Below are 27,938 nucleotides of genomic sequence, written 5' to 3' on the forward strand. Positions count from 1 at the left end.
GTCTGTTGATTTGTCAAGTTGAATTGAATAAAACGTAGAATTTTTCACAAGTGCAATCACTTGATTTTCAATATCTTTGGCCATGTCTTCAATTCTGCGTTTCACAGTGTTAGCGGACATAGGAATTCCTTTCAGTTTCTGGACAGCCTGTTTCCCCAAAATCTCTTCACAGGCTTGTAACAAGCAAGGCTTAATTAATTCTTCTCCAATCGTATATGGCTTTTTAGACCTCGGGATTTGAAGTGCTATCAAATAAGAAGATTTTACTAAGAATCTTCTAATAAGTTGCTAATGAACTTTTTTGCTTTTGCAAATTTCCACACATCCTTTGGAAGTATTCAACTGGCTCTTTAGCTAAATCTGGGTGTTTTGACTGCCAAGTTTCAAAGTTTTCATGGCATCACTGGATAAACTCTCAGAACATATAATACAAAGCGGCCATGGATCCAGTTCACTTCCAGGTTCTTGAAAACTTCAAATAGTCTCCATCATATTTTCTTGAAACTTTGAACGTTTTCTTCTCTCCACCTCCAGTTCTAATGTCCTTCCTGATGATGACTTGCAGTGGCTGCGGAGGCTCTGATTCATTAACCAACTCATGACAATGCAATGTATTACCTAAGAAGCGCAAAATGCTTGCTTGCTTTTTCTCACTCATTGGGGTTATTTTATTTGAATATAAAAATATCACTGCTCACTTACCTAAGAACTGTGCTATGTCCAGGCTAGGCCATCGATAAGAAATAGAAATAGCTTTCTATATATTTTTTACAATAAAAGCATCGCTAATACCGGATATTGCACTGGGCCTTTTATAAACATGCAACGTAATAAGGCGAAAATTGCAAAAAAGTAGAATCAGAATATTATGAAACAATTTAATAAACACGAAAATTGCAAATATATTCAGATTATTCTGTGGACCACTGATTGCCAACCACTGCCCTAAATGATATATATTATCTCAAGATGGAATTGTGTATGTAATTTTGTAGGTTTGTGTTTACAGGAAACTAATCTTACTCATCTGTCTAAAAAAAACAGTAATACATTATTTAGGAAGGATAAAAATTCCCCTGCTTCAGCACACAGCAGTATAGCAATAGCAGTTAAATCTTGTCTTTTTCCAGACCAATACCTCTGCAAGCACCCTTAGAAGTAGTAGCAGATGGTCAGATTTCATGAAACATGCATTATAAAAATAATGTTTGTTTCATTGTATCTTTCACAGAATCAGACCTTTAAACAACTTGACATGAATGGAAATCATCCTCTGTGGGCTCTTTTAGATTTGATTGGGGGGGGGGGGGTGAATTAATTGAAAAAATAATCAATAAAACTCTCCTCAAAAATGGTGCTCACACATATGTTCACTTACGTATGAAATACAGCAGAGAAATAGAATTAACGTTACATTTCCCAGTATTTATTCTGGCACACTATGGCCATAGTTGCTGAGGCACCTAAGAAATCTCTAAATCAACCCAGTATTTATTCCACTTATTGATGTGGTAGATTCAAAATAGTAACCAATTTCTAGTAATATTACATTTTGAACCAACTTGCCCTGCAAAATGAAATAGAAATAACTTGAAAATTCAAGAGAGCCACCTAGGCAGAACACAAACTACAGCTCATCTACATTAAAGTAACATTCAAATCCTCTTGATTGATTTTGCAGGTCATTACCTAACTTCTCATTTCAGTCCTGGATGTTTCAGCCCTCATTTCAGCCCTGAATAACAGCTGCTGAATGTACTATACCAATATCTTCATTAAAATTCACTATCAACCCAAGAACAAAGAAAGGAAAAAAAGAAACTCCAGAATATTTTTCAAAAACATTGCCCACCTACTAAAATCCAGCCTATTTCACCTCTCAACTAAATCCAGCTTAGCAACAGACAACCAGTAAAATGTTCTCCAGTATTATTTCCCATATATATTATCTCCACTTACTGAATGGGTGGATTTGGATAACTCACGAAATAGTGACCATTTATTATTATTAATAGTAGTAGAAATAGTAGTATGGGCAAATGATGAAAGGAGGCAGGCACCAGCAAAAAAAAAAAAAAAAAAAACACTTCCCATCACCTATCTAACCCCGTTTTTAATTATTTTTTGTACTTCTTCGTTAAATGTATTAAAACTACACACTTCCACAATGCTGTATGGAAGTTTGTTCCAACAATCAACTACCCACCGACTGAAGGCAAACTTACACCTTGCAACCATTTTTATCAATTTGAATTCATGATCCTTCATGCATACAGTCTGGGAAGAGGACATATGTCATCAGCATGGAACTTATTCCATCCATTCAAAGCCTTAAACCACTCAATTAGATTTCCTCATAGGTTCTGTCTATAAACACTGCAATTTGTGGAATGAAGCTTTTCCTGGACTGCATGTTCATCGATGTTGGCAAAGCTACTCGTTCCCATGAAACGAGTAGCTTTGCCAATATCAAAGCTATTCGATTCACAGGGGCAAGCAGCAGCTGACAAAATTAAGATGCTAAAGCTATGTGTTTTAAGGACATTGTTGACCTGATTCCTAAGGGAAGGCTGCTAACCATTCTGAATGATCAAAAAAAGATTGAGAACACAGAAGTCAGCTGCACAAAGCAAGCCCAGAGCATGAAAGGCTAACTATCCAGATCTTGAAGAGGTCCTCTTGAAATGCAAACACATTCCCATACACAGAATATTTTTTAAAAATTATGGCAGAATTGTTTGCATATCAGATGAGTATTGTATAGTTCAAGTTTTGGGCGGTTCCAGAAATTTAAGACACCCCAAGGAGTATTTTTAAAAATATGTGCGATTTACAAATATGTACACCCATAAACACTGAACTATGAAAGAATGGAAGACGATTTGTTCAGAAAAGATTTTGTTGACTTACAGACAAAATCAAAATGACATCACAAATACTGACTAAATTGGATCTCTAGCTCACTCTCTCTCTTTTTTTTTTTTTTTTTTTTTGTTCCTACAAGAAAATATGCTTACCTTAAAAGATAAGGTTCATTTTTTGTTATTTATTAGTGCATCAACAATGGAGATCATAAATGTGCCAGATAATTTGGTATATTATGTCTTTTGTATGGAAACTAAATCCACATTTATGAAGGTTAAATATTTTTTCTCATATATAATTTATTAACAGTATGGAGTAGCTGTTGATTGTCTTCAGGAAGTTAAGTATATCTGATACATGTTCATTGTTGCCTAGGACATCTCTGAGGGTGATGTTCGCCTCTCCTTAAGTAACGACGTGAAGATACTTTACTGGGATAGCTATCAATATATTTTTAACTGTTAAGTTAGTATTGCACATTTGACACCTTGGAGGTTCGACAGATTGAAATAGATAAAACTGTGTGATGTCCTTACATCCTATCCATGGCTGGGTCAGTACTACTTCTCTTCTTAATTTCTTTGTGCTTGTCTTCCAATATTCAAATTTAGGTTTTATCTGATGTCTTTGCCAGAATTTTTGCCATTGTGAGAGACAGTAGTTTTGGATGACTGTATAGTGTGTCAAGGCAGACAAACTTTAGTTGTGGATTTCACGCACTCAGATTGTCTCCATTTTCAAGTGAAACTGATGAAAATATGAAAAAAGTGCACGAAATCATCCATGATGACAGACAGTGTATATTTATCAATGTTTGCAACATTCTAGGCCTAGTGTATGGTATGTGCCAATTCACTGAAAATTTAAATATGTGGCAGATTGCTCAAAAAATTTTGCCCCTTTGCTGATCAATGAACAGAAACCAAACCAGCTGTCTACCTATGTGCAACAACAGAAACTTTCTTTCTAAGGTAATAGCAGGGGATGAAAGCTGGTTTGCTATTATGACCCAGAAACAAGCAGCAATCTTCCAAGTGGAAAAATCCACCACCAGAAGCAAAAAAGATCAGGCAGATCATATCAACATCAAGAAAATGTTGAATGCTTTCTTTCATAACTTTCATTTACAGGCCAAACTGTAAATCACCATTTCTACATCAAGATCCTAAGGCATTTCAGGGAGAATGTCAAAAGAAAACACCCAAACAAATGGCACACTCAAGATTGGCAACTGCACCAAGACAGAATATACAGTTCACAGAAGTGTATTCTGGATTATCATGCACCTAAGCATATGAAAATGTAGTAAAATTAGGATACCTACTTGTTGGGGTAAAATTTGAAGTTGTGGGAGAAAATTAATTGCCCAACTGAGATACCAATTCTGAGTATGAGATTCACTTTTCACATCAATGTCTCTCATATATTTTACTTGCAACCAACTCAGACACTATGGTTATTTCAAATTAAATTATCAGTGTGATGATTTTTGAAGTGCTGCCTTAAAATGCCTTTGTGCACTACCAGTAAGAAATGTTTCTGTTTATACTCTGGCATGACTAGCAGGTCAGAAGGGTTTACAATTAATCATGAATACAATCATTAACTGCACTTAGAAGCCACATGAGCTTGACCCACAGTCCACTCAAAGAGTAGGCTACTGCACTCTCAACCACTTAGCTGCATCTATACTAATATTAGCTAGAAGACAGGAACATCCCACAGTTTGAGAAGTACTGCTTCAGCATACTTAGTTTTCAAAGAGGATAATAATATTAGCATTTTGTATTTGAATTCACACACACACACACACACACACACACACACACACACACACACACACACACACACACACACACACACACACACACACACACACACACACACACACAAGCAAACTCACTTCTTCACAAGAAGGAACTGAAGCTTGAGATGCCTTAATGGAGTCCCATAATGGAGATTCTGCTTTCCACGCAAGATTCTCCAAAATTTGTTCTTCAATCTGAAATACAAACAAGTTAAAAGCAATTAATTCTATTTTATAAACATTAATATGATTTAAAAATATATGCAAGTTCTACAATATCAGATATAATTAAATGAAGCATTCATACTACCTTGGTAGAAGAAATGATGTATGTGCAGTATCCATACATAAACCATCTCCTTCATACTCTTTGCATTTAGTTAAGAATATATTTTTAGATTAAATCATATACACCATCAAGCATCTCTCATATTTTGGAGTAATACTTCATAACTAGACTGTCACTATGACAACAAGAGGCTATCTGCCCACCCACCGTTGAGTAAACCAACAAGCTTCGAAACGGTGCTGTCTGTGTGGTGGTATCCGCCAAGAATAAGTAACATTAGTCTTCTCCACTGGTGAAGTGTTACTTTTTCAAAGCCGTGCGATACCTTGCAACTTGTTGTGATTTGTTTGTTTGTTATTTGGTTTTTAGGAGCATTAGCAACTAAGGCCTTATTGCTCCGGGAATATGAGGTGGTCATTCCCTGACCTTTCCGCATCCTCCGTATTTGATGGTCACGGGCTCAAACTCTGGTCTAATCAAGAAGCGTGTGCTACGCACTGCTGCTCCTGCCCACCTGGTTACAGAGGCGCCAACTTGTTGTGAAGGTTGATTCACAATATGAGATATAATTAAACAATGCATTCATACTACCTGGGTAGTATAGATGTATGTGCAGTACCCATGCATAAGCTATCTCATTCATACTCTTAGCATTTAGCCAAGAATATATTTTTAGATATACAAGTTGATCAATTTCAATGTATCACCAGGTTAATTTTGCAGTACTGCTTGCATAAGGATTCCCCCAACCACTATAATTATAGTACTAGCTCAACATTTATGAGCATATATTATCAAGAATAGTGCACCCTTAATATATTAAACATGGTTATACACCAGTTTTGGATTTAACTCTACCTTAATAATAACCCCCCCCCCCCCAAAGAGGGACACAAATTTCAAGCTGGACAGTAACAGAAGCAAACTTCACACGTCAGAGAGCTGAACCAGCTACTGGGTTCTAAAGTGTGGCCCACTGGGCTATTTATTCTCTCAATTACATGATTACATTTTCTACATGAGCAAGTGAGTCCCTTGAGCTAGATAATCCTTGTCTAACTCCTTACAATATTAGTAGCAAAAGAAGAGAACCTGGCTTTATATATATTTATATATATATACACACCTCAGGGCACTCATGCAGGGCCAATAATGTTCAATATCTATTTTGTAGACTAAATGCTCAAGGCATAATACGTTATGGGTTGAAATTAACTATATAATATCGGTGTAAATACCACATAGTTTACTCATAAATTTAACTACACAAGTAGTGTAATGGCATTGTTTGATTTTATTTCATATTGTGGCTGCCTTCACAACAAGATACCAGGTATTGCACTACTTCGAATGAATAACGCTTCTCTAGTAGAGGTGGTCAGGCGGGCAGGTACCCTGATAATGCAGACATGCCATCAGGGTTGCAAAGTTGACTGATGAGTGAGCCAACAAGCTCCAAAATGCATCTGGATGGTGGTGCCCACTGAGAATAAATAACAGGTCACCCCTACTAGAAGCGTTATTTATTCACAGTACTGAATAAATAGTGAATAAATAATATTGTTGAATAGATAATAAATAGTGAATAAATAGATAATATAATATAGTGAATAAATAATAAAGAATAAATAAATATTGTTCTTCGTATCATCTGGTATCTCATTGTGAAGGTAGCCAAAATATGACATAAAATCAAATGATGCCGTTACACTACTTATGTAGATAGTATGAACCAGAGCTATAATGCCCAATACGTTCTACATTGATATCAATATTTGTAAAAGAATAAGAGAAGTTTATCTCAATATGATACGAAGAACACTTTCGTTTGATACTCTCCAGAAATTAAATCAAAAAAAAAAATCAAAAATCTTACATTACAGTAAGAAATAATTAACAGTAATTAAAAATCAAAAGAATACAAGTAAAAATCAACTTAAAGCAATTAAAAATTAAGTAAAAAATTAATTTAATGAAAAAAGGTTTTGCAATTTTTTACTTAATTTTTAATTGCATTAAGTTGATTTAATTGTGTTAAGTTGATTTTTAATTACTGTTAATTATTTCTTACAGTAATGTAAGATTTTCTATTTTTTAATTGTTTTCATTTTAATTTCTGGAGAGTATCATATGGAAGTGTTCTAGGTATCACATTGGGGTAAACTTCTCTTATTCTTTTACAACTATTTATGTAGTTAAATTTATGGGTAAACTATGGTGTATTTACACTGATATTATATAGTTAATTTCATCCATAACATATTGTGCCTTGTGCATTTAGTCTTCATAATATTATCATTATCTTCACCATTTTGCATCTCTCATATTGTGGAATTAACTTCGCAACTGTGATGGCATGTCTGCATTATCAGGGTACCTACCCTCCCACTGACGAGTGAGCCAACAAGCTCCAAAACGTATTTGGGTGGTGGTGCCCACTGAGAATAAATAACAGTAGCCTCCTCTACTACAGAAACATTATTATTTTTTCGAAGTAATGCAATACCTGGTATCTCATTGTGAGGGTGATAAAATCAAATGATTCCATTACACTACTTATTTAGTTAAATTTATGGGTAAACTATGGTGTATTTACACCAATATTATATAGTTAATTTCATGCATAACATATTGTGCCTTGTGCATTTAGTCTTCAGAAGTTTTACTGAAAGCCCAGTGTTACAGTGATGACATTGGGGAGCATCTACCTTCTTAAAATATAACCACGAGTAACATTAGTGTTACCTATTCGCAGATGACTTAGTATTACTTCCTGTTGTCTGATTTAACTGAAGCTGGAAGGCCATGGCTCAAGATTTGGTTTAATACTTTGAAGCTTATTGTTAAGTTGTTGCTGCCAGGATAAATGCCACTGGCAGATGAATTTTTCCTGGATTATTGGTCTATAGTCTTGATAACGTACTTTCCCATGCTGCTGGGTGGTAAGTTAGCAGTTGTAAGTTGGTCTCATTGTCCGCTAGTTCATTTCCAGGAATTGCCATATATCCTGGGACCCAACAGAAGTATATGTTTCTTTCAAGTTCTGACAAGATATGCAAAGAGGTGATTATTTCTTTCATGGCTGGGTGAATAAAGTTCATGATGTTTTTCAGTGCTTGAAGTGCACTTAAAGAATCTGAGAAAATTATGATGTCTTTAATATCAGAGGACTCAATGTAATTCAGTGCAACCTGAATTGCTATTAGTTTTGCAGGAGAATATACTAATCTCACATGGCAAAATAACAACTCATATGCTAATATGATGTTTGGGAAAACTGCAGAGATTCCAACATGAGCATCATTCTTTGTCCGTCAGTATGTACTACGACAAAGTTGGGAAACTGGTCCAATACTGAATGGTTTAGTTGCAAGATATTTTTCCTATGTAAAATAGATTTATTCCATTCGTGTAAGTAGAAACGAACCAGAATAACGTGTAGTACCTTAATACCAGTCCTTCCCTTCCTCCTAATTTTGATAAATGATGTTAGCAAGGATGTACTAGAGAAGCCATCAAAAATTACTCATAAAAAAAAAATAATAATAATAAAAAAAATAAAAAAATAAATAAAAATAAATATATATATATATATATATAATAATAAAATCTTGAAACAACTAACAACTTTAATAAGGCATAAAAAATTATTCAAAAATAAAAATAAGTTAAATTTCCCCTTCAAATAAGGAGAAAAAATATGGGAAGAAAATGAAGAGGAGAAGGAAGAGGTAAAATGGGGAATTGAGAGAGAGGGGGAGAAGGGGGAGAACAAGAACTAGCCAGCATCTCCTGGTGAGATATGACAAGCAACTCTAGCAACATATAAAGTGTGTGCAAGCACACGTGTGCTTAATTTACAAAAATAACATGGTTCAGTTAAGAACATAGTTACATGCTCTTAACTGAACTAAGAGGTGAGATAAAGTTAATGGTTATAAATTAGCATGAGATTTCAGGATTGTCCTCTCAAGCTGTAAATGCCTACATTCTAGCAGAATATGCATTGAGATGGGTAGCCTCCAATGAGAAGGGAGAAATATGTGAGGTTAGTATTTCTAACACACACACATCCTTGCAAGTTTCGCTTATCTGGTTTGTCTATAGTTGGAGCACCATAGTTGAGGGTTCTTCTTTAGTCTGAAGGAGCTTATTTTTTATTTGAGTTTTCCAAAACTGTTGTTTACATATATGCTTTTTGTATGATTTTGTAATCAAGTATATGGTACATAGAACTGAGTTGGATTGGTGTTGAGCAGACCATAGCTGGAGGTTTTTGTTTAGTCTGAAGGAGCTTATTTTTTATTTGAGTTTTCCAAAACTGTTGTTTACATATATGCTTTTTGTATGATGACTTTGTAATCAAGTATATGGTACATAGAACTGAGTTGGATTGGTGTTGAGCAGATGCTTTGCAGACTAATCTGCTCTCCCACTGCCAGAAATGCCAGCATGTCCACGTATTCAACAAAATTTCAAAGATTAGGATAGTCTATTAAGTGAATTTTTGATTTTATTCACACCCACTGTGAGGATAAAGAATAAAAAGAGAGGATGGAAGTTTATTTTTTAATGGTTACTGCACTCGCGGAATCAAGGTATATTATAACTCGAGTGTTAGAAGCAAAGTTCATTGCATATAGATCAGATGTATAGATGCTGCATTAAACTAGAAGGTGACACATAGGCAGAAGGAGATATCACTGCCACTCCAACTTCTGATTCTGTCTTTAAGCTATCTGCATAGAAATGTTTCTACATAGATAGCTAATTATATTCAGTCTTGATTTGATAAATAGCATCATCCAAAATTCTGCAAATAGCAGCTAAGTCATTTGGGACAAAAAAAAAAAAAAAAAAAAAAAACAGCATAGGGTTCATGATTCAGTCAGACATTTTCCATTATAAACAGATGGAACAGATCATTATATATTGTCAACAATTTACAGGACCTTTCCTAGTAGGGGTAAAGATGTCAGTATTCCTCTATACAAGAGGATAGTTATACTGCGTTTGAAATATGTATTCAGGTCTGGAGATCACACCTAAAAAAAAGGCATGAAATGCCTGAGAGGTTTCATAGAAGGGCAACCAGATTCAAGATGAGTGCAAAGCGATGCACATTCAAAGAACAGCTTAGAAGGTGAGGACTGCTAAATTTGACAAGACATCCAAATGCAAAACTGTTTGAGCAGTATAGTGCACTGAAGGGGTTGAGTAAAATAAATAATGAAGGTGTTCTCCCTCACAGGGAAGTGAAGAAAACCAGGGGGCATACAAATATAAAATTTCGTGGAATAACAGAAAACTGAATCTCAAGAACTGCACCTATGGGTACAAGGATTTGTTGACAACTGGAAAAAACTAACTTCCAAAATTGCCGATGTGGTGAGTCTGGCTAAGTACAAAACAGAATCAGTTTTCATAAATTCACTTCTTTGCATCACTTGACCTTACTAATGATAAATAATGTCATCAATTATAAAAATACTTACATGGTTTAAATGTTTTACCACATCTCTGGATAAACCATCTTCTGCTCTGATTAGAAGTTCAATTACTTTATAAAAATAATAAGACTGAAGATCGAATATCTGAAGGATCCATGGAAATGACCTATGTTCCATATAATAAATAAATAAATAAATAAACAAATAAATAAACAAATCAATATCAATGTGAATGTTAAGAGATTTGTTCAAAAAGCACTAAGATTATGCTTGTTATGTTAAGTTGACACAACACAATATAATGCAAAGAAGCACAATATGTTTCGAGCTGTCATATATTTTTCTCGACACATTAAATTCTTCACATGCCTATGGCAGCCTATTATTACCAGCTGGTAAACAGACTGATTTTCTCATTTCATTTTAATTCAAAATTTCAGACCATGACAATGTGAAGTCCAATTCATCATTACTGGCATGGAGTTTTTTGGCCAATCAATTCAGTCCAGCAACTCCCTATGTTCATCAAATATGGTTCCAGGAGAAAAATGCAGAAAAACAAGTGAAACATTTGACCTTTAAATAGTATACTGAGTGGACAGAAATGATGGGATACCTGCCTAATAATGGGTAGGCCAATTATAGAGTCCATTAGTTCACAAAAGCATTCCACGGGTATTTCTATCCATTCTTACTGCACCGCTGTCCATAATTCTGCCGCATTCCTGGGTGGAGGATCCAAAGCTCGAATGGGCCACAGATTTCCATCTTTTGTTGTGGAAGTTGACAGCCTAAATAAATTTAAGGTTGAGCTGGACAGGTATTTGGAACAAACAGAGGGATGAAAAGGGAGCATTTTTTTTTTGGCTGATGCTGCATCAGCTTGCTTTCTTGCATTGTATGTCTCTACTAATGTTAATATTGATGCAAGTATATCAGGTTTAATGTCGAAGTTTGCAGATGATACAAAGGTTGGCAGGGTTGTTAGCAACAGTAAAGACAGTACACCACTTCAACTGGATATAGATAAGTTGGGAAGATGGGCTGAGAGGTGGCAAGTGGCTGAGAAGTTTGCTAAAGGCAAACATCCGCACATCTATCCTAAAACTCTTTCCTGAATTTGAATTTATGCCCTCTCAGGTGATTATTCTGAGCAAGAGGAAGAATCCCATTACCATTGAGCATGCTCAAACCATTCAAGGCTTTATACATCTCAATCGGCTACTGTTAATCTATTAGTCTGTGAATCCCCCCAAGCTAGCAGTTTTCCTACCCACCTAACACCGCCTTATAGCATCAGCAAATATTCTTGCACCCTTTCTATTTAAGTGTATCCCATCCCTGTAGAAGCAGTCTCTCCTGTCAACAAGAACAGATCAGGTTGAAAAAAATTCTACACCTTGAGATTTGCACAATCTCTCCAGGGCCGAATGGATCAACAAGGCTCTCATCATATACTCTGTCCTATCGTGTCTGGGCAGAATTCCATGACACTTTCAAATTCAACCCTATTTGACGGCTTTTTTTCAAGACCTGTACTCATTAATTAATTCTGCCTGTCTCCTATTCTTAATATCATTAGTGCCAACATGTACAAAAATATCACCTTTTGTGCCCTTAAAAGATGATATCTGTTCTACAAGATCATCAACTTTGCCCCTGGCAGACATTATTGATAAATACTGAAAACAACAATGGGCCCAACACCAAACCCTGGAGAACTTCACTAATAACAGTCCATGAAGAGCAGTGTCCATTGATTACCACACCTCTGTTATCTCCCACTCAACCATCCCTTTATCCATTGTAGTAACTTACCTTAATGGCATGCCTCTCCAATTTGTACAGCAGTACAGCAATAATATTATTATATTTGTACAGCAATAATACAATAATATTTGTACAGCAATAATATCAAAAGCTTTCCTTAAATCCAAGTATATGATATAAAAATTATTTTATGCATTCAGTTCCTTTGTGACAACGTCATAGTATCCAATCAAATTGGTCAGACAAGACCTCCCTTTATCAAACCTATGCTGTGCCCTAACTATTACTGCAGTCTTGTCTAGATGATCCTGCAATGCTTCTTTAACCAGTGATTTCATTATTTTCCTGGGAACACAAGTTAAACTAACAGGTCTGTAGTTACTTGTGTCACCTTTTGAACCCCCTTTGTGAATTGGTGATACATTTGCACACCTCCAGTCCATGGGAGACCTCACCAGAGTCCAAGAAAGCTCTCATAATTATGGCTACGGGTTTGCTTACTTCCTTTGCTGCCTCCTTGAATATAACTGGATAGATCCCATCCACCCTAGGTGCCTCCCTTATATTTAACTTCAACAATTTCTCCTCCACTTTGCTCTCAGTTGTTACAAAATCACTTAGCTCCCTGTTAGAGTTTGATAAACTTCTGGCACTCCCATCATTGAAACAGCCAGTGCATCCAATTGACATGGAGGTGAGTGCAATGTTAAGTCAGTCTGGGGTGACATGCATTGGGAATACGAAAATGAGTAGGTATGTGTTAAAGGCCTAATGATGGTGATCAGTATAATAAACAGCTATACAAAGAAACAGAGTGGGCCAGTAAATCAGAAAGTCTCATGATGAAGGATTCTGACTTTCGAGGTACTGACTGGAATTTGGAAACTAGTCATTCAACAAACTAGCATATGGATTTATTGGATGATTTTTTACAGCAGCATGTTAGGGAAGCAACAAGAGGAAGCAATACTCTTGGTCTGATTTTCAGAAACAACCCTTAATGCATTGAAATTCCTAGTAAAGAACCCTCTGAGAGGTAGTGATGACAGTGTACTGATGTAGGACTTACTTAGAAACATAGCTATTGTCAATGGTAAAGGAAAGAGCTTTTGCTCCTGTAAGAGTGACTAAAAGTCATCTCAGACATTTTTTTTTTTTTTTTTTTTTTTTAAATTCTACACAGTGGGATGATGTTGCCAGTAGCAAATCCTAAATGGGAAGCATTCAGGGAAGTAATTGTAGATGCTACTAGGTTTTTCATACCAACTAAGAAATACTATTCCGGGCTATACCATAGTATACTATACCTAAATGGATGTCAGATAAACTGATGAGACTTATGGTTGAACAGCAAAATGCATGGGATGGAAATAAATTATCTGGTGATAGAGAAGTGTATGGTATATATAAACTAGTATGTAATCAAGTCACTAAGTCAGTCTGGGAGACAAGCTAAGGCATATTACTAGAAGTCTCTGGAAAAGAATACCAAGAAATGCAACAAAGACTTCTTTACTTATATTAACAGTTACTATAAAATCAAGAGCAACCAAGACTCAATATGTCCTATGCCAAAATCAGATTTAAAATTTCATAAGAGGCACCTCTATCTTTCTCCATAGGATTACTTCTCTTCTAAACTCTCCAAATTCGACCCCCCTTATTCTTGTTTACACCAGGTTCAAAATTTTAAAAATATACACTTCATTAAAATCCATTAAATGAACTTAGCCCAATTCTCTTAGCCTATGAATGACCAGACACCCCCGGGATCACAGTCGAAGGCCCCCAACCCGACCCCAGATTTATCCAAAACATCACATAACCTCAAGAAATTGAAAACATTGTTCAAAGTTTAAAAATAAATGCCGTTAAAATTCATGAATACAGGCAGTCTCACTTTACGAGTTCCTGGGTTTACGTTTTTTTTTTCTCAAGTATCAACAAAATCAGAAATATGAACATTAATTGCAAAAAATGTATGTTAAACATTCATAAATACCGCATTTCAAACCACATGCGTAGCTATACAATACAGTGTACCCCACTTTACAATATTAATCGTTACCATTGTATTGTGAAAATATCGTAATGCGAACCCAATAACACATTGTTTTTTGGTAATTCATTCCGCGACCTCGAAAGTTCAAATTTTCGCTATATAACACCCTAAAAAGCCGTTTTTATAGTGTAAATTGTATTAGTTACTTATTCAAATCATTAAATGCACTACATTTTCACCGTTATCATATGTTCCGTTATAAGAACCAATTTTGAACGGCTTGGTGATATTTTTCTAAAGCACATTTCTGGAAGCCACAACCATAAAACAATTTGCACTTTCCGGTTTATTGGGCTTTTCTTTTCTTTTTTTCTGCAAGCAATTATAAACGGGTAGTAAACTCAATGTTATTGCATTTGTGAAAATACCGATAGCTGGAATTGTGTGGGTTGTTACGTTATTATGGTGAAATGTGTTTGCCCTTTACTGAAATCTTCAATCGTATAAAAAACATAATGAGTGCTGAGCCAATAATGAGTGATCAATGAGTATGCATTTAGTCGATGATGATGATGAAGAATAAACATTCTTTAACATTTGTAAGTCAGACATAATTTCCCTATTATTATAATTTGCTTGATTTTACAGGCTACGTTTTCATTTCTTTGGATAAATCAATCATTGTTTAAACAAACTAATTAGCTACCTAATTTCATTGTTGAGAATGTAACCCCTATTTTTAACATTATGCCTATGGGAAATAAATTCCCACTTTATGAGCTTTTTGCTTTATGAGCGCACGCTAGGAACAAATTAACTTGTTAAGTTGAGAACTACCTGTATACTAATATACGATGATGAATATACTTTAAAATTACTTTCCTTTCTAAAGGGACAAAACTTTTTGACATACTGTCATGATCATAGGTAGGAATCAAACTGTCTAATGTGAACTTTCTCCACATTATTTATTACTGAGAGAGATTACTTGCTAACACGAAAGTGCAAAAAAGTCCTCGAATCCAAGATGAGAAAGGGTCTCTATATGTTAATCGCATTGTTTTTGATTTTCATTTCTAAGGTTTCAGCAGCAAGTCTTGTGGAATTGTGCTGTACTTTCAAAACCTTAGCTTCATTAAACAAGACATGATCCTCGTTTATCAAATGAAATGACAGCTTAGGTACAGTGGCTGGTTGGTTGTTGTTGGGTTTTTTTGGCGCAAAAGCAACTTTGGCCATATTGCACCTATCTATTAATGTTTATGTGACAAGGAAGTTTATATTTCTTAAATATGATTTATATCTGGTCAAAATATCCTATTAATTTTAAATAAGTGAATATATTTTCAATGTTGGAGTTATCGCCTAGGATTTGTGATAAGGTCAGAGAATCTTGGAAATTTATAGGGAGATGGAAGGCTGACTGTCGGGCCATGTGATATTGTGGACATTCTATAAGGAAATGTTTTACAGTGAGTTGACAAGAACAGTGAAAACATTCTGGGGGGTTTGCTTTGATGAGTAAGTGAAAGTGCGTGAGATGAGTATGTCCAATGCGCAGTCTGGTTAAAATGACTTCTTCGTGCCGATTTTTACGAAGACTCGATTTCCATGGCTGAAGTTCATGTTTTATTTGAAACAGTTTATTGTTTGATTCATTTTGCCACATTTGTGACCACTGTGTATGGAGAATTTGTTTTATAATAGGCCTGTAATCCAAATGTGGAACTTTGTAAAGCTTTAGGTTTGTGTTTGTAGGATTCTTTGCTGCTCTATCGGCTCTTTCATTACCTTCAATGCCTGTATGTCCTGGAATCCAACAGAATTTTACTTGCCTCATTTTACTTTTGAGTTTCACAAGATGAGTTTGTATCTGATGAAGAATGGGATGTGATGGAGTCTGCCTTTGTTGCAGAGCGTGTATTGCACTCAATGAATCTGTGTATATGAGATGTTTCAGATGCGGGGAAGATGCTATGTATTTTAAGGCCATTAGTATGGCGAATAGCTCGGCAGAATAGCTGCTGCATTGGTTTGGGAGTTGCTGTGAGATAACAGTGTGTGGAAATACCACTGCAGCACCAACTTTGGTGTCTGTTTTAGAGCCATCTGTATATATATGAAGGTATTCAGAGAACTGTGATGAGTGGGCTGCATGCATCTGTTTTATGTTGACATTTGCCAGAGTGCTTTTTCCCCATTGTTGAAAATAAGTGTCGCAGTTAGGCGTGAAAGTGTACCATGGTGGAATACTTATGCTATTATCCTCGTGTATGTTGTCAAAGCTTAGGCCCCATTTTGAAACTATTTCTTTTAGTCGTATTCCAGCTGGTTTATTTACTGTAGGTTTATTGTTGTAGAGAATTTCCCACTGTGGGTTAAAAAGATACTGCCAAGTAGGATGATGAGGAAGACTTCGGATTTTAATTGCATAGTTTAATAGCAGCATTTGCCTCCGGAGGTATAGTGAGGGCTCGTGGGTTTCTGCATATAAACTTTGGACTGGTGAAGTTCTGTATGCTCCTAAGGAGATTCGTAAGGCACTATGATGTATGGTATCGAGCCATTTGATGACACTTGGTCTACACGAACTATACACAGGGGCTCCATAGTCTAGTCTTGATCTGATTATAGCATGGTATAGGTGAAGTAGTGTGAACCGATCAGCTCCCCACTTCATTGCAGAAAGAACTTTGAGAATATTTAGTTTTTTTTGACAGGTTGTTCGGAGGCATTTGATGTGATCCAAAAAGTTAAGTTTTTTATCTAGAATGAGGCCAAGAAAACGTATACTATTTGCTAGAGGTATCAGCTGGTTTTCTAGTCTTATTTCTGGATCTGGGTGCATTTTTCGCTTTCTACAGAAATGTATTGCCACTGTTTTTTGTTGTGATATTCTATAGCCATTGTTTTTAGTCCATAATTCTATTTTTTTCACTGCGCTTTGTAACTGCCTTTCAATCATGTTCATGTTTTGTGAATGGCATGAAATAGTAACATCATCTGCATATAGGAATGTTTCCACTGTTTTTGGCAAGTCTTTTGTAATAGAATTTATTTTGATTGAAAACAAGGTTGCACTCAGTACTGAGCCCTGAGGAACTCCTTCTTCCTGAGTATATATTTATGACAGATTGTTTTGATATTTTACTTGGAAGGTTCTGACTTTCAGGAAATTTTTTACTAAGAGTGGTAAGTTGCCTCGCAAACCAATGCTGTGGAGATCTTTAAGAATGCCGTATCGCCAGGTAGTATCAAAGGCCTTTTCTATGTCGAGACTGATCATTATTAGATGTTCATTCCTTAGAAAAGCATTTCGGATATTTGCTTCTGCTTTTATCATGGGATCTAGAGATGATCTATTTTTACGAAAGCCGTATTGATTTATGTTAAGTACATTATGTGTTTCTAAAAACCAGGTTAATCTGTTGTTCACCATTTTCTCGAGGATTTTCCCAAGGCAACTTGTTAGTGCTACTGGACGATAACTTTGTGGGAATTGTATGATCTTTGCCAGGTTTAGGAAAGGCAATTACAAGGGAGTGAAGCCAAGAATTTGGATAGTAGTTTTCCATGTAAATTCTGTTGTATAGCATAAGCAAAGCCTTTAGAGATTTTTGATTAAGTTGTTGGATCATTTCATAGTGAACTCCATCAGGACCTGCTGCACTCTTCCTAGACTTAGCCAGAGCTTTTTGCAATTCTTCTATATTGAAAGGTTGGTTATATGGTAGTTGTTGGCTGGTATTAAAGTTTAGTCTGTATTTTTCAGCTACAGTTTTCGTTTTCTGAAAGGATGGGGTATATGCCGATACTGCTGATATATTTGCAAAAGTAGTTGCAAGTAAGTTTGCGATTTCCTTGGAGTTAGTTATTTCCTGTCCTTTCCAGATTATTAGTGGAGTTGGGACTGAAAGAAATTTCCCATTAAGTCTTCTGATTTTGTTCCATATGACACGGGTATCTGTATTTTTATTAATTGTGGAGGCGAATCGTACCCATGAATCCTTTCTACTTTTACGCTGGATATATCTTGCTCTGGCTCTAGCTTTTTTAAAATTTATGAGGTTGATGGAAATGGGATACTTTCGGAAGAGATTCCAAGCCTTATTCTTCTCTCTTTTGGCTATCCTGCATTCTTCATTCCACCATGCTGTGTCATGTTTATGATGTTTTCCAGATGACCGAGGAACTGTGGCTTCAGCTGCTATTAAAATTTGGTTTGTGACATGAGCTGTAGCATTGTCTATGGGCTGAGTGGTGATTATTTGTTCATCTATTGCTGCAATTGTTTTATATTTAGTCCAGTTAGCTTTATGGAATCTCCATCTTTTTTGGCCATCGTGATGTGCAACATCATTTGTTAGTATTTTGCAGACCACAGGAAAATGGTCGCTATTCAGTGGATTCTTCAATATTGACCATTCAATCAATGGGTATAGGACAGGTGAACATATGGATACGTCAATTGCGGAGGCTGTTCCAGTGGGCAAATGGATGTATGTCTCAGTACCAGTGTTAAGGAGAGAGAGATTTTGCTCTTCCAGTAATTTCTCAATCAATTTACCACGTTTGTCTTGATGACAGGATCCCCACATGGGATGGTGACTATTTAAATCTCCCATGATACAGATCGGGGGTGGTAGCTGGGTTACTAATGCTTCTAGGTCTGAATATGCATACTCTTGATTTGGGGGAAGGTAGAGTGAGACCAGTGAGAAAGTAAACTGGATTGAGACTCTTACTGCAACTGCTTCCAAAGATGTTTGTAGTTGGAGGCGTTTACATGGAATTTTGGAGTCAATTAGAATTGCCACTCCACCATGAGCTCCACAGGAAAGGCATCGGTCTTGTCTATAGGTACCGTAACGGTTCACTGCTGTGTTTACTTGTGGAGTTAGGTTAGTTTCTTGAAGACATATACCTACAGGGTGATATTTATCGATTAGGTTGCGAATGTCATCAATGTTGCTGCGGAAACCTCGACAATTCCACTGTACTATTGTGCGCATTATATTGGCTTTGTAGTTGTATTTGTTTCTGACTTTTTACGAGTAGGGGTTTGCTTGGATCGCTCAGGCTTTTTCTCTTTTCTGGGAAAGATTGGGCGAACTTCCATCTCTTCCTCAACATGTATCTCTAAGATTGGTTCTTCTGGGACTTCTTTTTCACATGTATCCATATGATCATGGACAGGGAGTTTGTCATCCATATCTATGTTTTTAGTATTTATGGTTGGCCGTGACGTGGAAGGCATTGTTGGAGGAATTGTAACAGGTGTATTTATGGCTTGATTAGAAGTTGAGATTGAAGATGATTTTGCTGATGGAGCTAGGATTGAGCGAGCCCAATCAGAAATAGAGATGTTTGGGGGAATTGTAACGTTGGTTTGAACTGAAGTGGTAGTGGTGGTGACAGCAGTTATTTGTTTATGTTGTTGGACAGTTGCTGCATATGAGCGTGTTGTTGTAATTGGTGATATTTGTTTCTTTGCCTCAGGGTAGGAGACTTTGTGCTCGGTTTTATACTTCTGAATCATTTTTTCTTTTTTCCATGTTTCACAGTCTTTGGAGTAAGCGGAATGGTTGCCTCTACAGTTTGGACACTGTAGGATTTGTGCAGAACATTCGGTATGGGTATGGTCTTTAGAACCACATGAAGCACATACAGCAATCCCTCGACATACTGTCTGTGAATGCCCAAATTTTTGACATTTATAACATCTGATTGGGTTCGGTATATATGGTCGGACATGACAGTTCAAATATCCGGCTTTTACAGATGTTGGTGGATTTGGCAAGTTGAAAGTTAGTATAATGTTTCTGGTTGGAAGCAGTGAACCATCCTTTTTAATTAGTATTCTTTTTACCTGAATAACATTTTGTTCTGAAAGCTCTTGTTTGATTTCTTCCTCGGATACATGTAAAAGATCCCATTCTGTTATAACTCCTTTTGAGTAGTTTAAGGTGGCATGAGGTGTTACTTCTATGGGAGTTCCTCCAAGTGTTTTCAATTTAAGTAGCTTGTCAGAATGCTTGGATTGAGTTGTTTCAACAAGCAGGTCACCTGATTTTAGTCTGCGAACCATTTTTGGTGAGCCAGCGATGTTCTCTAAACTTTTCTGAATCAGAAAAGGAGAAAGCTTGCTGACTGGCTGGTCAGTCAAAGAATGTATTATGAGGAAATGAGGCCAGATATTCTGGTCTGTATCCTTCTTTTGTCTCTTAGCAAAGGAAGGGGTATAATCTTCCTGCTCTCTAGAATGTGATGGGGCATTGAGCCCGCAAGAGTCAGTGTTGGTATAGTCCATCTTTGCTCCTTTTAGCCCTTGGCAGAGAGACTTTTCTGCCAAGATTTCCGGCCCCGCCACGGGGAGGCAGGAGCAGTGCCTGGTGTGACCAAGCGAAAATTAGTAGGTATTAGTAATATACTAGGAGAAAAAAGAAAGGTGGCTTTCCTTCCTTGCTCTGTACAGGGACTTTTGTTACGAGAGCTGTTATAAAATGAATACATTTTTTAACGATAACAACAAAAAGGAACTGTAAATCGCTTTCTGGAAATCGCACTGGAAGTACTGAGAAGTCGCTTAGTCACAATCGCTTGGCACCCGAGGCCGGTACAGTGGCCCTCATTGCCCTAACGAATGTTGCATGTCACTCTAGACGTGTATCCAAAAGGCATCTCGTAGATCCGACATACGGAGAATCACAATTATCACATGGAATATTATATACTACATCGTGTGATTCCATTACCAAAGAGGAAAGTGCAGAAAGACTTTTCAGCATGGAATGCAGTTTTCTAAGTGGGTTTCACTATTATTTTAAAATCTGTGTCCCTGAAAAGAATATTGAAATGTTTGTACCATTGCTGGACATATGGAATCATAATAAAATGTTTTTTCCCACCTTGTTGTTCCCATTATTAACCAACCTTTCTTTGAATTGCAACCTAATATTTTTATGGTACATGGCAAATATCCCCTATTTAAAAATCTGTACGTAAGTTCTTCAATTTCATGGTCTAATGCAGTCTACATTGTCATAGCAGTCTCCATTGTCATATATTTGTATGCATTTGTGAATTGATTTAAAATAATAGAACGTTTATAAGCGAATGGATGATAACTCAAATAATGTAGTAACCCTAAATTTTATACCTCAAAATCTATTAGAGTAATTCAAGGGAAATTGAGGTACTATTGCCATCCCTACTCTTCCTCCTCTTCGCCTTAATTCAGCAAAAGCCTTTCCTTTTCACTACATAATTATTTTTCACTAGTAAATAAACGAATAAGAAAATTATTAGTTGGCAACCACTTTCATTATTTTTGATTCATTGCTATCTGTCGGGCTAGCTATTATTCTGCCAGTTTGCTGCTAAATTTAACATAGATTGCATCTATAATTTTATAGTATTTGAATCTATAATTTTAGAATATTTGAACCTAGACAAATTGGCAAATGACAAACAGAAACAGATAGCCATAACCAATTATTGATAGGATGTATTATTGATGCTAGCCCTCATCAACATTCCATTCAATGTATCCTTTTATCAGTAATTTGCTTCATCATCATTTTATTATTATATTGTATTTTATTATTAATTATGTGTTTAATTATAGGGTATAACAATGAAGTCCAACTTAGGTTATCTAAATACTTGGCCTTCTGGCTCTATAGGTATACTTTTACTCTTAATACCTATATTTCATATTCTTATTAAATTTCATTTGTCATTTGATTCCCTTCATATACAGTTCAACAAATACCATTATATTATATATATTATATATACAGGGAAACTTCTCCTAACAGACACCTCTCGTTAACGGACATCTCTCTACAACGGACATTTTCAAATTCCCCAACTCAACTCCATTGGTTTTAACGTGTTTGCAGCTTCTGTCTAGCGGACATTCTCTGTAATGGACGCGGACAGGCAATCTGCACTGTTTCGTTTAGATTAGCACTTAATCTGCTCTCCCCATAACAGACAGCGGGCGAGCTCACGGCCCTTTTTCTAGGAACTTTTCTTCCACGTATTGCCTCAATCGTGTGTTTATTTTCTATTTCCGATTCTCTGAATTTTATCAAGGTTTGCGTCGCGGTTCTAAACCCTTTTTCAAGACACGTGTAAAACTTCTGATGAATTCAGAGTGTGCAGGGGGCGGGGAGAATATGGTCGGCCTTTCGTCTTTTCAGTTTTGTTCAGCGTCGTGTAAAGTGCACATTGTCTTCTCGTAAACATTTAACTTTAAAAGATAAAGTCTAACTCATTAATGCGTATGATCGGCAAAAAAATAGTGTTCGCAATCTCGCTGCAAAATTCAAAATCGGGAAGACCAGGTAAGCGACATCCTAAAGAAAAAAAATGAACTGCTCAAACAATTTTGGCAACATGGAAATGATCAGGTTCAAAAATCATTCCCGAAAACTGCTGGACTTCAAATTGACAATTGCGAATGTGCTAAAAAAAATTCCCATTAATGGGCCTATTATTAGGGAAAAGGCTTTGGAGGTTGTGAAATCTATGGGAGTAAATGAGTACAAAGCTTCTGTGGGATGGCTAGACAAGTTCAAAACTCGGCATAAAATTTCTTGGAAAACCGTAAGTGGTGAAGGTGGATCTGTTGATACTGGGGTTGTAACAGAGTGGACCATCAAATTGGAAGATTTATGTTGTGATTTTGAAGCTAAGGATATTTACAACTGTGACGAAACAGGGTTGTTTTTTAAAGTTCTTCCTGAAAAAACAATGAGTCTAAAAAACGAAAAGTGCCAGGGCGGAAAAATTTCTAAGGAACGCTTGACTGTACTATTGTGTACAAATATGCTGGGAGACTTTGAACAACCTCTTGTTATAGGAAAACCACAAAATCCTCGTTGTTTCAAGGGCATAAAGTTGAATCTTGAATGTTGATTGGAAGTCCAATAAAAAGCGTGGATGACAAGAGATATCATGAGCGAATGGATAAGTCATTTAACCAAAACATGATAAATTATTCTTTTCATGGATAATGCTGCATCTCACCCACACATTGAATTGTCCAACATTCAAATCGTTTTTCTGCACCAAACACATCTACAGAGTGTCAGCCCTTGGATCAAGCGATAATAAAAAAATTTAAACTTCACTATAGAAAATGTGTTTTAAGACATCTCATTGCAAACATGAATGATGTAACATGTGCGAGTGACCTTGCAAAGAAAATCAGCATCCTAGATGCGATTCAATGGATTTCCTCTTCAGTAAACGCAATTAGAAAAACTGTCGTGAACTGTTTTGTAAAGTCTGGCTTGTCAAACTCAAAAATTGAAGTTGTGAACAGCAAATGTGGAGCACCAAGAAGAACAAGAACTTCATCTATTGATAATGTATGATACTTCAGCTACAAGTGACCCTGGCTACAAAGATATAGACTCAAACCTCACTACAGAAGATGGTGCTATAGATATCAACAACATTATCATCGATATTTTTCAAGAAGTTCCTCATGAGGATGAATAAATGGAAGGAGGTCATTATGTCAAAGAACATATTAACGACGAACCACCAATGAAAATAGAAGAAGCGCTCATACAAATCAATCGTTTAAAAATGTTTTTTGCCGTTGAAGTATCTTACTAAAGGACTTTCGATGGTTTCTTCACTCCAAACAAATGTTGAAAACAAAATTATCAGCCGGAAGAAGGTGCAGAAGAAAATAAGTGATTACGGTATGTATTTTTCATAAGATAAAGTCATAATATGCATAGCACAATTGTATGTATATTATTTACAAAAATATTGTGCAAAATCTGTATATAATTTAATTTTACATTAAACGTTTAACGATTTTTCATTATTTCTTGTGTATGTAATTGTATATTATTTACAAAAATATTGTTCAAAATCTGTATATATTTTAATTTATTTTGACATTAAACGTTTAACGATTTTTCTTTCTTTCTTTTTTTTTTCTCCGTCAGACTTCTTGTTAGCGGACACTTCTCTCTAACGGACACATTTTCATTCCCCATGGCTGTCCGTTAAAGGGAAGTTTTGCTGTGTGTATATATATATATATATATCACTGAATGGAGGGAGAGAGAGAGAGAGAGAGAGAGAGAGAGAGAGAGAGAGAGAGAGAGAGAGAATGCGAAAGGCACTTCATTAGACCTGCCTCCCCCAAGCTTCAAGCAACAGATGAAGCAGAGTGGCACCATGTTGTCGCTCCCATAACTACCACACACTGCTGGATGCAAAAGCTAAACAGGTCCACCTCCATAGCCCGATGTAGATGAGCTGTAGAAATACTGAATATACTGCATCGAGTGTGTCATAGAACATAGTCATTAACATTAAGGTCGGTTCAAAAAGTTGGAGAGAGTCACCTGCAGGTGACAGTGGAACAAGTGGGACTGTCTATCATATGGCTAAGTGGAAATGCTTCCTGCATGACTGTGCTAATAACCACCCAGGAGGGAGGAAAAAGCCAACGAATGAAGTGAAGCATTGAAATGAATAAGTTCATCATGCAAACAAACTACGAAATAACAAAGCCAGAGACAGATGTGACAATGTATACAATAGAAGAAACTACCTGCTAAATGACTGGAACGACTGCTGAATGTTCAGCTCACTGAACAGCAAATAGCAGATCAGAGACAAACCATCGTCAAACACAACTTTGACAGTTCCTGAAATCTTGGAAAAATCAAACAGGATTTGAGCGACAAACAACACCAAATATGGACAAAATGGAACCAAAACTGGAGGTGGAACAGCAAGTACAAGGACTATAACTCAGAGAAGCTAATGTGGTAATGTACGAAATTGCAATATTCAGAATAGAAGAAGAGTGGAGTAAAGCCCTAGCAGAATTCGAGGGAATGGATCCCACAAAGATCCACACTATACCAAAGCAGAAACCCAACAGAATCCTAAGGCTGGTGAAAGGCAACCTCAATCGGCAAATCATACCAGATAACCTCAACAACAATGAAGTAACACTAGACACCATCTGCACAGCCATTTATTGTGCCACTGTAGCAGCCACCAGAAATAACAGAAGAGAAACTAGAAACCAACATATCACATGATAGCCTCTGGGAAAGAAGGCTACAGCCGCCGAAGACAAAATAGGCCAACTGACCCAATACCAATGGGGTAAGAGAAGTAAGAAGCTGGTCAGAAGAGTGAAGACCATCCTTAGGAAAGAAAACATCCACAGCAAACATGTAACATATAATAAGAGGATTGAAGAATACTTTTACACCCTAAAGCAGAAATTCCTGGCACTCAGCTAGAACCTTCACCAGTACAGGGAGAGTGCCCAGGGAAAAACAGATAACATGACATTTGATGAAAACCAAAAAGGTCTTTACAAAAAAAACTGAACAAGAGGAGAAGGCAGGCAATGAATGATCCAACCAGAAGGTACTAGAAAGAGTTCTTGGGAAACCTCCGGAGCAATGAAGCTCCGGAGGCCATAAGAGCTGTGCATCCTGTATATATGCATCCACAATTTACATGATCCTCACCAGCTGCAGAAGAAAGAAGAGATCACATAGAGAGCCAGAACATCTTGGCCAAGCAGCAGAAGGGATGTAAGCATATAAACAGAGGATGTAAGGAGTAATTGATCATTGATGCTACAGTTCCACCAGAGAGTGCCTACAACAAGCACCACAACCTGTACACAGCCTACATTGAATATCTAGAAAGGGAGAAAACCAAGAATGTACACGAGATGACAGAATAGGAGATTTAGGAGAAAGATATACAACAGTCGATCAGGAAGTCACACAAATTGCAAACCCCAAGAATAGCATGAACAACTACTGGAACAAGAAGTTCAGCTGCACACACACACATAGCAGAGCAGTTCAGCCAGATAAAAATGCACCCTGGCACAATCCCAGTCTCTGACTCATGGAATCACCTATGTGAAGGCCGAGGACAAAGCCAGCACACCAACCTGGAAAAGTACAGACCAATCATCTGTCTTCCCACAATTTACATGATCCTCACCAGCTGCAGAAGAAAGAAGAGATCACATAGAGAGCCAGAACATCTTGGCCAAGCAGCAGAAGGGATGTAAGCATATAAACAGAGGATGTAAGGAGTAATTGACCATTGATGCTACAGTTCCACCAGAGACAGCCTACAACAAGCACCACAACCTGTACACAGCCTACATTGAATACTGCAAGGCCTTGGACTCCGTGCCCCATAGCTGCCTGATAGAGATGCTGCAGACCTAAAAAGTCAACCTGACAGCAAGACACATTTTAGAAGCAACCATGGCAAAATGGAGGATCACCATCAAAGTTGAGAAGATTATAGACTAATTGTTGAGAAGATTATAGACTAATTGTTGAGAAGATTATAGACTAATTGTTGAGAAGATTATAGACTAATTGTTGAGAAGATTATAGACCAGACCAATCCCCATCAGAAGAAGAACATTCCAGGTAGATTCCCTGAGCCCACTATGGTTCTATCTATCACCCAACCCGCTGCCAACCATGCTCTATAACAGCAAGTATGGATATACTTGCTGTTATAGAGCATGGTTGCACAAAGGGGTGCACTTATGAAGAAGGGCTTAAGTTCTGCAAGTTGCAGCATCTGGAGACTAGGCACCTGCAAGGTGATTTGATTGAGGTGTATAAAGCCTTGAATGAAAGCCTTGTACAGAAATTGAAATTTTATTGAAAGTAAATCTAAATCATGACTCAAACCAGAGCAGCAAAGCAAAGGGCTCAAGCTAATGGGAATGCTGTGGCCCAGGGGAGAACTGAGGGGGGCAGTTGTCCTCTGAATCACAGCCTTGTAAGATGCACTATTTGCTTGATGTTTGCGGAGCAGTCAAGTATGGGACATGATACTGCCATGGGGGATGTCTTTGTGTGTGTGCGATGCAAGGAGTGTAAGGAGATAAGGCGACAACTCAGCGTTGTTATGGGCCTATATGAGAGCTTGAAGGATAGGGTGGATGCCCTCGAAGGATTACAAGTGAGGGGCCCATCAAGCTCTCAGCTGCCCACACCAATGCCAGAGCTTGCACTTGGTCATCGCGGAACACAGCGGCAACCCCCAAGGCAGAATGCGCTGGTCCCAAAGGAACTAGTAGTTGTTGGTGACTCTATTGTCAGGGAAATGGGAAACATGCTTTGTAAAAAGGATAGGTGGATTAGGACCAGGGTATGTCTGCCAGGGGCAAAAGTTGATGACGTTGTAGAGCGGATATCATCTTTTAAGGGCACAAAAGGTGATATAGTTGTACACGTTGGCACTAATGACATTAAGAGTAGGAGACCGGCGGAATTACTTGACAAGTACAAGTCAATGATGAAAAAAAGCCGTGAATTAGGGTTGAAATTGAAAGTGTCTGCAATTCTGCCGAGACACGATAGGAGGGAGTATATGATGAAAGCCCTGTCAATCAATTCGGCCCTGGAAAGATTGTGCAGGGCTCAAGGGGTAGAATTTTTTTTAGCCTGGTCTGTACTTGTTAACAGGAGAGACTGCTTCTACAGGGATGCGATACACTTAAATAGAAAGGGTGCAAGAATGTTTGCTGATGCTATCGAGGCAATGTTAGGTGGGTCGGAAAACTGCTAGATTGGGGGGATACAAGGACTAATAGATTAACAGTAGCCACTGGCAGAGGTGAAAGTGATTCTTGCACTGCTTCTATTGGAATGAGCCGCAGCCTGGAAAATAAGATGCAGGATATTTCAGAGACTGCTGGGAATCATTGGG

General features: G+C 37.1%; 1 protein-coding gene across 1 annotated transcript in view; it reads right to left on the minus strand.

Annotated features, from left to right (window-relative positions):
- LOC150079073 (retinoblastoma-like protein 1) overlaps positions 1-27,938 on the minus strand; it is a 753,431-nt gene that overhangs the window by 292,373 nt on the left and 433,120 nt on the right. Inside the window, exons 13-14 of the mRNA XM_090383691.1 lie at positions 10,457-10,577; positions 4,769-4,867 (exon numbers count right to left, since the gene is read on the minus strand). Of these exons, the coding sequence (XP_090239817.1) occupies positions 4,769-4,867; positions 10,457-10,577 (220 nt within the window). The remainder of the gene's footprint in view (positions 1-4,768; positions 4,868-10,456; positions 10,578-27,938) is intronic.

Source organism: Mastigoproctus giganteus, chromosome 10 (genome assembly GCF_048544385.1).
Source record: "Mastigoproctus giganteus isolate SK-2022 chromosome 10, ASM4854438v1, whole genome shotgun sequence".
Taxonomy (NCBI): domain Eukaryota; kingdom Metazoa; phylum Arthropoda; class Arachnida; order Uropygi; family Thelyphonidae; genus Mastigoproctus; species Mastigoproctus giganteus.